This window comes from Asterias rubens, chromosome 6 (genome assembly GCF_902459465.1).
Source record: "Asterias rubens chromosome 6, eAstRub1.3, whole genome shotgun sequence".
Classification (NCBI taxonomy): Eukaryota; Metazoa; Echinodermata; class Asteroidea; order Forcipulatida; family Asteriidae; genus Asterias; species Asterias rubens.
This window is the reverse complement of record NC_047067.1, coordinates 21,192,469-21,203,281: the sequence shown is the minus strand read 5'-3', so window position 1 is coordinate 21,203,281 and position 10,813 is coordinate 21,192,469. Positions and strand designations below refer to the sequence as shown.

The following is a 10,813-nucleotide window of genomic DNA, read 5'->3' as shown; positions in this document are numbered from 1 at the left end:
GTGTGTGTGTATTGACACTTCCAATCGAACTGTCCCAATACATTGATTTTAAGAAGTCTTGACAAAAATTATAATGTTTAACACAATTCTGATACAAATTATTTATATAAATAATACAAGTTGTTTCATTTTTCAATTACTAACCTGTACAGATCATAATAACAAGTTAAAAGACATTATTTTTAGCTTATTGATTAGCACCGATATATCGAGGAAAAAGGTGACGGTCTTACCTTGATAAAAATAATTTATGGTCGGGTTCATTAAATAAAGGGGCGCTAAAAAACGGCGAGAAAACATTAAATTGACTATTGTTAAATATTTTAATTTCATGGCATATTTACATAATAAATTGATGTATTTTGTGCATAGTATATTAATTTTGTTAAGAAATATGTTTTTATTATAGTTACAATGCATTTATAACTGATGGCTGTATATATTATAAGGAAATCATTGTTGTGACACCCCCATTGTAGAGTACTTTCGTCCAAAAGGTCAACAAGCTCTTTCCGCACACAGAGGAGAGAGAGCACACACATCACTGCAGCAGAGCCGGTAGATGTATTGTTTTACCGTTACAAATACGCAATTTTTACCGGGTTTACACCATATTGGAGGTCATGGTTAAAGGCTGAAAGAGTTACTACTCATCAACATGTCATCTTCTAGTCTTTTTTGCGCTGTGGTTTCTGGTAGGCAATGTTATTTATGTTGTGCACAATCATTTTTTGATGGTTTGTTTACGTTTTGCATGCACTCGATAAGCACTGCCTCCCCATCCTCACACTCACAGTCTCGATCTCACAGACAGTACATTTGTTGAGTACAAATTGAATGAACTATGCCAGTTGAGTGAGAGTTTTTTGTTGGGTTGATGAGAACATTCCAACCTTGTTGTACCTCCATGTTGTAATCAAAGTCCAACATTTTGAGTCATGGTTATTTTTATGGATTCTCTAAGTAGAATGATCAGTCATTCAATGTACAGCTTTCTTGGCCCAATTTCATGCTGTTTTTAATTTTAGTGTAGTGTTACAAACAAATATTATGATTAATTAATAAATACTCTTAACAGTTTCGCTATTCCTATTGGAAAAGATTCAAAAATTCACTACAGTAGTAACAGATTTTCTCAGATTTTCTCAGGCCTTCAGGGTCAGGCCTTTATCACACAGCCACGACCCTGCCGGTTTTAAACACATGTTTTGTAAACTCATTGCCACTCTTTTATTCCATTTTAAAGAAAGATCTTGCTTACCAGAAACAGGTCGTGCAGCCAAGTTACAATGTAAAATGTATTTACGTTAAGGACTGGTTTCCTGTTTGCTGAGCAGACACCAAAACAGCTTTATGAAACAAGCCTAATTTCTATTGTTCAAGTATTCCAAAAAGAATACATGCGTGCTGTTTATGATACAAATAAGCATTATTAAACTGTCAAATGACAGTGTCTGCTTTCTAAATCAAATCTGCACTTCTGCAGTTCACCTTAGCCCTCCATCTTGCCACAGGCTGTCTTTGTCAGGAAGTGTGACTAACTCTTTACAATTTTCTGCTCCAAAAACTCTACCCAACATTGATACACAGGGGGTACCTAAAAGGGTGGAAAATTCCAAGGTTTTACAGCTAACGATCTAGGTACCCAAGCGACAATTTGATTTCTATGAATTTGTTGAGCTTTTGACTAGTTTGAACAGATACATTTTACGGAGGAGGTGTAAATTCACTCCACTGAAATACACATTTTTTTATTCAAATTTTGGTATTGGCTGACTTATTGTTATTTGTTTTGTTGGCAACAAGATTTGTCTCAGAGTCTTTGCTTTATTTTGTACGCCTACAGGGGCAGGGCCTCTGTCTTTGCTTTGATGCTTCTAAGTTCTATCAGCGTTTCTTGTCAGAAGCAATCTGTCTGCAGTAGGGCCTTGGCCAACACCTTTTCCGGGCACTGAACCTGGGAAGATTTGGTACCAACCATTGCCTATGCCTCCCATGTTGTTTTGCCGGAAGAAAGAGTAATGCTTCAGTGTTTTGTAACAGGTGACCGTTGAAGGCTGTTGATGTTGACGGCAGTTGATGTTGAAGGCAGTATACAGATTGGATTGGTCATCAGACAAACAAAGTCTTGTATTTTATAGTCTGCAAATATTTCATTTTATCAAGCTTGTAGCCTTGTACGTCTGAGATTTTGTTTAGAATTCTTAGATTTCATTATCCAGTTTGTAGCAATCATCTTTTAGAAAAAAAAGGGCAAAAGTGAAAAATGTTTAACTTGCAAAGCAATGGAAATAACTTTTCCTATACAAAATGACTGATTGAAAGAGCACTTGAACCTGCTGTAGAAATTGTCATATTTTTATGTCAGTTAAAAAAAAAAACTTATACCATCCCATAAATGTTCTTTTGTCAGTGTACACACAGGTTGGGAGCATAGTTTTGACAAATTATTATTGAATATCGTTGTCAAATGGCTATCAGTCTATTCTATCACAAAATGTCTCTCCTCTGCAAATGAACTTTTCACCCCTAGGATCAAGTGAGGAAGCAAGGCTACATTGAACTCACTTATTCACTATTAACACAACACGTAGCATTAGTCACCTGAATATTATTAAATTATTGAACAATGGTCAGATAGAAAAATGATTAGAATGCTGCAGGTCATGAACTCAATACATTCATTAATCTTTTGCCACTTTTGATTTGTTTAATTGAACGGAAACAATCATAGCCAGCCATGACATTGACATACACTCTACTTAAGGTTGAGTACGCTTTACTGCGTGTCTTACAGTATTTTCAGCTACATGTACATGGAGTAAGATGTTGGTTAATAGCCTAATGATGTGACCAGGCCTTGAACCTTGCTCTTGAAACAGGCACAGCAATTTTCCTTTGGTAAAGGGCACCTCTAAACTGAAACTTGTACAGGAACCTTGCACAGGGCACCACAGCAAAAGCACATGGCACCATGGCAATTGCTGTTGGTGCTGATGGGTTATTTCTACTATGTAGGTCGGTGTGACTCTTGGTCAAACTGATTAAACAGTAAAACCATCAAGGGATACTGTTGCAGGAGACCTTGGCATGGATTTAAGAAAGAATTCCCTACTCTCTTTAAGTGGCGTAAAGCTGTGGCATAAAGCTGTGGCATAAAGCTTTGTCATGCTCAACTAAAATTGTTGTGTCAAGTTGTAATTTAAGGGGTGTGACCTTGACCCCCTCCGTACCCGATCCGGATAAATACGCAAGATTTTGGGACAAATACGGAGGAAGGAGAGAAATTTTCGATGGGTAGGACAAACAAACTTTCTTCTTTTAACACGCCACTCATACACTTAATTATTTTGGTGTTGACTGAAGACTTCCTATAATAGGTCGAATCTACAGTACTTCTACTTGATGTCAAGCGAGGGCAGTTGAATTGTTAATTGAAAAGTCTCCTGAATTCCGGAAAATGGGGGTCGGTTATTGCTACTATGAGAAAACATTGTTACTAATAAGACAATAAGGTTGCACTTTGAAGGAAATCTCTCCATTGCAACTTCAGGGCTACACTTCATAGGGTTTATCAATCATTCTAGAAAGCAATTTCTAAACAATATTTTCTGTTTAAAAAAAGATTTAAGGGCTGGACTAAGGCGCTTGGGTGTGATGTACTTGCCTTATCCCCATAAAGCTGTACTACACTATCTAGCGACACACGATCAATTCGGATTTGCCAATTATCCCTGGCTCCCTGCCCACTGTTACCAATTGCATTAAAACTTGGACATGCTGTGTGCCACGTTTTGCCTGGATGGATTATGCATTACTTCCCAAGTCCCCCTCCCCATTCCCCCCCTTCCTTCACATGTATTGTGATTCGTGTTAGCTACTGTGAAGTTGTTATTCAGAAAAATTAGAATTACTTTTTGAGTGAGCTGTAGCAACTTCCAAAATATCCATATTTTGCTGATTATTGAAAACGTCCAAATTGCTGGCTTAAAATACATTAAATAAAAAGTAAATGAAAGACTTGAAAGAAAACTAAAACAGGCTGGACAAATTCAAAACAAACTGTTCAAAAGACACCAGACCACCATTTGTCTACCACCATTGTAATGTTCATGCATGGACACAGGATTTAAATGCATAACCTGTTTTTTAAACCACAACTGGAAAATAATCCAAGTAACCATGGCTTTACAGTTAACATAACTAACTTCATGAGAATCATCTGTATTTATCTAATGATTACATATGTTCGAAACGACTTGTAACGTTACAAGTCTTGTTTTCATTTCAATTTAAACATTCATATTCACTTGAATATGAGTGTACTCTTTCCTTTATTATGAGTTCAAATTTACATGTGACCAAATGAACAACAGTATATTGAGTGACTCTAGGCAGATCTTGTATTTGACAAACTTACTTTTTATTATTGACACAGCGAATATAAATACAATATATTATATTAATTGACCAAATAGGATTGCTTTAAGTCTCAATTACTGACAACCTTACCTTATGTGAATGGTCTTCTTATGCCCAAGCTGGACCGGTAAAAATGTCCGTAGAAGCACAGCCATCTTAAATTCCTCAAGTCTCAATAAATCACTCCAAAACAAAACAAACTAAAAAGAAAAATCGCAGCACTGTTGACGAAGCCCAAAGTTGTATTCAGCTACTGCTCGGTAAACGTTTGAAGTTGCCCCACACCTGTGCCCAAAAGCTGTGGTGTTTGCCGATCAGTTTCACTGCCTAGCAATGACCAAAGTATCGTCCCTCGAGGTTCCTGGTTCATCTTGCCTCCTTCCTCAAGTCCGAAAAAAAAAAATTATCAGTCATCGAGGGCCTTTGCATTCTTGGTTAGTTTATCTTTGTGTTGGCAGGCGCAATTTCCTTGAAGTGACCCCCACTTTCATGAAGTGACAACCCCCTATCGGGAATGGAAGTGGAATAACCCATCCAGGATAGAGTTGTTACACTTTTGCATCTTCCTGTGCTTTTCTAACGACAATTCTGAATTCATGAAATTTACGCAATGTGCCAAGATTTAATTTTTGGTCTTAGTAAACACGGTAAGCTTACATCTGACGAATGTTACAGGAAGTAACATTTGAGAAGTGTTTATTCAAGCAACACTGAAGGATTCTTACCTGGTGTTGGTCTGAACTCTACGAACCCTTCAGATAAATCCTACTTAAGATTAGCACTGAGCAAGGATAGTGATCTATATGTGTATAAATATAGATCTTACACAACTAAGTCTTAAATCTTAAACATGCTGCTGACAATTGTGTTTTGGTTTAAGTTAAAGAAAAACTGCTATCTCATGTTATAATCGTTCATGATCCTTTCTGGAGTTACATTGTGTCAGTTAGAAGAAAACCTTAAAAGGGATCTGGAGAAGATTATAGCAATGTTCTTGAAAGAGTAATTGCTTTTTTTCTGTATACATGTACCAGGCAAAACAAAATACTGTGCAGTTAGTTTGTTAAAATGATGAAACCAATGTGAAAAACAGCAAACTTTTCAATCAAACCATACCTATTATTATCTCCATAGCAAAGCCTCAAGGTTAGAATATTTAATACATTTAATTCCACAACTGTACTTGACAATCAAAAAGGCAGGGGTCAAATCTCTAGACAAAGCAGTATAATAAAAACCAAAGCACTTCCGCAAATTTCATGGGCGAAACTGAAAGTGTTTTCACCTGGTCAGAGAGCTTAACACCACTTAGAGGTCTATATATAATGCCCACATGCCCTCTCCGTCCTCTTTAGTAAGTGAAAGTTGAGAACATACGCCCATAAAGACTCATCAATCAGACACAAAAAGAAGTTTTCTTTGATGAAATCTTTGAGCTTTATTTACAATAGTACCCTCTGATTAAGTTTTGTCTTTTTCTTGCCCCATCTAACAACCAGACAAGTCCCCTAACCGGGGGATGACTCAGAAAGGCTGCCAAAGGGTACGTGTGTGTATACAGGACTGCAGAGATAGACATAGGGGAGCTTTTTTATTCGAGACTGTCTTGCGCTGCCGATAGAGGAAGGAAAAACCTTGATTAGGATCAAGCAATTTTGTTTGGCACTTCGGAGCGGAGTGTTTAGACTCGTTGGGACAGTTTGAGGGGTGGAGGAAGTACAAGTAGGGAAGAATAACAATAGTTGTCTGCTTTAAGATTGGTAAAGATTGAGGAAGACATGGCACATGTCTTGCAGGTCGGTCAAAATGTATGTTGCACCTGCTCGAAAGCAGCATTTGATGTTTGTAACATCCCCTCTTAACTACTTGAACCTAGCAAAGGCAAGATAATACTGACCTATCCTCAAACTTCATACATTGTAAGTTCATAGTACTTTGAACAGTGTTGGACTGAGAGAATGATTTCTATTATCCAACACCTTTATCTTATACTTTCTACAATCTTCATCCATTTATCTTTTTCTTTTTTTTCATTACAGCTGTTTTAGTATCTGTCCTATCTCTTGCAACTGGAGAAGATGCTGAAGTCGGAGTGAATTTCCAATATGTTTTTGAGAAAGAAGACTTCTTTGGGTCATACTCACTGGGTGAGTATTTTTATTTTATGTCATCAAACTCAGACTGCTTCGGTTGCATTGATGAGCATGTTTAAAAATTAGGGTTTTAAACTTCCAATGTTGGTAATTTGAAGCACTTAAGGTGGTGAACTAGCATACATTGCTAGTCCTACTATTGTTTCCAAGGTGAAATATTGGACCGAATCTACTAAACTGAGAGTTTATACTCTCAAATCATAACAAATTTTGCACTGATCTTTGACCGAATCTACACACTACACACATGAAATGTAGAAACTGCAAAGCATTCTGGCATTGTTGCTCTTGGCAAGTTTTCAAAGTTTACATCTCACTACTAATATGATTTAAGAGTTCCATTCAATCTGAAACCAATAAGCGACCTTTCCTTCTTTTAACTCCTTTCCTAGGTCCAGACCAGCCAGGTCCTGTCATCTACAAGCCATCCCTAGTGAATAAGCCAGGCCTACCAAGATGGCTGCAGTATGTCCAGACGGATCCTGCCCGCCAGGGATACGTCTATGGCACCCCAGACGATGCCAGTATTGGTGACATCATTCTTGAGGTACACAATGGTTCGGTTGAGTAATCATGGATTAGAGATCAGGGGCCCTGCAACTACTGTCTTGCAGGGTTGGGTGACTGTAACCAATAACTGTTTTTGTAATTGGGCAGTGGTTAACCAATGGCCATCTCATCTGGAAGGGTTATTAGCTACCACCCTGGAAGCGCACCCAAGGTTTAATGTTCCAACAGTGTTATCTGATTATCCTCAAGTGTGATTTATTGATTCATATTGGTCTCATTTCAATGTTTCAGCTAACCTGCTCTAGTCTTCCTGACTAAGTCCAAAACAGGTTCCTGTTAGAAACCTTGCCTGATAAATCAACTTTGAGTCTTCAAGAAAGACTCTGCTAGGGTATAAACCTCTGCAGGACATTGCTATCTTTTTGCAAACCAATGTCATGATACTATCCACATGGTGTAGCGCAGGCTGAAACCCATACTGATCAACCACAACACTAAGTCTTAAATCTCTTTAATGTGTTCACATGTTAGTTGTTTGGATCGTGTAAAAAAGACCATTTGTGGAGCAACCAAAAACACTTGGAACAATCCAAAAATGTTCAGAAAATGCCTGTTTTAGAAACAGTTCCATCTGAAAATCAGAACTGAAGCTTAAGGTCAGAACAAGACATGGGCAGCAAACGTCATGACTATATGGAAGTGCATTAAGGCTGGCAGCACTATAAGCTAAGGTTACAAATAATCCTCACCCACTTCCAACTTTTCAAACAAAGCTTCTATGCATCATCATATATTTGTTGATAGGTCAAGGCAAAATATTTTCTACATATAGATGTAATATAAACCTCCGATGTTGTCCTTGTCAAAGTACATCTTATAAATAAACTTGCAACCAATTCCCTTTGTTTAAAGCTTACATTGTTAGTAGACATTGTTACTAAAATGCCGTCACATATAATATTGATTTCAGATGAAGACCGACATTGTGAGCAATGCCATGAACAAGAACAAAGGAAGACTCTTTTTTTGTTTTAACAAATAGGTTCAGTGAGCATCCTCTTTAGACCAAGGGGACCAACCCAATCTACCCATTTCTCTCAAATGTAGCACCTAGTACATACAGGAGTTCATGCTTCCTACACAGAGTTTAATAATAGTCTGTTTTCTTTTCTTCTATTTCAGATTATAGCCCTGAATACCAACACCTATCAGTCGGCAAGAGTCGAGGTGCAAATCTCAATAACGGAGCAGCCAGGTATGCCATATTCCTTGTTTCATCAAAGACCTTAATAGTAAAAGGAATGTTCATCTGTGGTTATGTTGTTTCTTTTGCACATTTTGAAAATGCTGACCATACAGTGCTTCGCTGAAAGGAAAACCAATATTACTGTTTAATATTTACTGTACAATAATTGTTGTTTTTAAAGAAGGTCTAATCAAGGATGGAATTTGTGCAGTTTATTACAGGATAGTCTCTTCCATTTAAATTAATTTATTTGGGACGACTTTATCATAAAGCACTTACCGTAGGATTCGGTGATAGGGTGGAATCCAGCTCCGCCTATATGAAGTAGTCATGTCTTTAGTCAGACCCATTGTGTTTTTTTAGCATCAAGAAAAAGACAATGCAGATGAAACATGGAGTGTTTACTGACTGTCAGTGAGTCAAGCACTCATGGGAATTCTGAATCAACCCTAAGTGGACTCGATTTTTATAGATGTTATTCTTTGATGTCATCCAGCTGCCATCTTAGAGGTAAACCGTCGATAAAACAAGGGAAATTCACGGCTATGTACCCATGTATGGCGCACAGGTTGTTTGACCTCTATGTGAGGGAAACCTTCTCTAATGGCGCATGTGCTCTCCTCCGACCTGCCAGTCTAGATGATCTGTGGTGACCACACAAAACAAACGACAAACGATGTGTTTATGATATATTGTGTTCATCCAACTTTTCTGCTGTCTTAATGTGTGCAAACTTAATTTGAAGTCGGTTGATTCGCACAAGTAAGAGCCGTCAGTGAATATCTTTCCTGGAAATACTCTCTCGCTCTAAGAATCATCAAGATCTCTTTTATTCCATCTACATAATCCTGCAAAAAATTTGCATAAATCCTTGGTGTCACGTTCCAAGTATTTCCTCCAAATGTTTTATGCTCTCCAAATCTTAATAAATGTTGATCCATCCAAGTGTGGAGAACACACTCCAGCCAGGTAGTAGTAGCTCTGAAGTGCATTTGTTCATCAAAGCACCGCAGACCAAGAGATATATTTAGGACACCACTAATGCAGTTGACTACCAACACCAACACAATAGTGACAACCCCACTGACCGTTTGTACTTGAAATACAAGATTGATGTCCCTAGACATCCGGAGCCACTTTCAACAGAGAGCCCCTCGCCAGGTTGACTCGCCCAAAATAGAATACATCCTTTTTGAAGAAGGACAATGATGCTGTTATTAAGTGTTGAAAGCTGTCAGGCTAAGGTAAGATTATAAGATTTAGATCCTTGACTGGAAAAGAAGAAACGTTCCCACCTTATCTAAAAAACACTAGCCACCTTTCATTCAAACTTTCAAACTGATTTCCTAGAGCTGCTTAGCAAATCAAAGCTGCTTAAATAAATTATTTGCAAAAAGGAACTTCATGTAGGAACTAGTCATAAGAAATGTACATGTGACATTATGTTTAGCCATGACACTGCATTTGTTTCTACAGCAATTGGTAAGTCAGCCTAGTAACCGACTCAGAAACGGTTTGTTTGAAGATAATGAAAAATGTTGTTTTAGGGGTGGCATTTCACTTTAGTCTTTCGGGAAATTGTAAGTTTGTATTGGAACCTTGCAGAGGGCACAACAGCAAAAGCACAGGGCACCACGGCATTTGCTGTGGGTTATTTTGAATCCTTTATCAGAAGTATCACAAATGACCATCCTACAACTTAAAGCAGGTCTGGCATCTTAAAGACTTCAAGACCTTCTCTGTAATCACTGAAGAGAAGTCACTTCAAAGGATGCTCAGCAGACATTTTATTGTGCAACTACAATTGTTACCAACGAGATAAGTATCTTGTCTGATTGTGTCGTTGATTTGAATCGTTGTTTTAAAGTCTGCAATAGACAGAGTCATGATCATACAGACATCCATGTTATCATACTCTTTGGGCTCCGTAGTCAATCTGTATTTTGGGGTTTCCGTTTGAGCTGATGATAGAAGAATTAATCTTCACATGCCTAGAGGGTTTAATCTTTTATGCTACACAGCCGAAGGTTTCTCCCTGGCACACTGTAGGCTCATCCCACGGATCAACTGGTTTGGAACAGCTCTAAGCCGTCATGTTCCTCTGAAGTTTCCTTTAGGAAACCCACAGAACGGCTACAGAACTCCCACGAGTTCCGTACAACTTCCATCTCTTACTTCTTTATTTTGGGAAACCCACAGACTCCCACATCTATCGTAATACTTCTAGTTCTTATTTCTCAAGTTGGAGTTGGGCTGTCTATCGTTATAATCCAACTGTGCTCTGGTTTTATTTTTCTAATGTGTCACTGTCAGAGTCCCCAAAGCTGAGTTAGAAAAACACAACAAAACGTATCCGCTGCATTCTCAAAACCTTTTATTTAAATTTCCAACAGGTGTGTGATGTAACCCATATACTTCTCGAAATAAAACCAGGGTCGTGATATTCGGTATGCAGGTCTATGATCGCTACATGTAAAATCAA

The 10,813-nt window shown here is 38.0% G+C and overlaps 1 protein-coding gene across 2 annotated transcripts in view; it reads left to right on the top strand.

The window, feature by feature from the left end:
- The first annotated feature begins 532 nt into the window (after window positions 1–532).
- The window catches only part of LOC117291456 (alpha-sarcoglycan-like), a 27,153-nt gene continuing 16,872 nt past the window's right edge, over window positions 533–10,813 (top strand). For both annotated transcript variants that reach the window (XM_033773153.1, XM_033773152.1), the window contains exons 1-4: window positions 533–695; window positions 6,462–6,569; window positions 6,968–7,122; window positions 8,268–8,340. In XM_033773153.1, coding sequence (XP_033629044.1) covers window positions 659–695; window positions 6,462–6,569; window positions 6,968–7,122; window positions 8,268–8,340 — 373 coding nt within the window. In that variant the 5' untranslated portion in view covers window positions 533–658. The remainder of the gene's footprint in view (window positions 696–6,461; window positions 6,570–6,967; window positions 7,123–8,267; window positions 8,341–10,813) is intronic.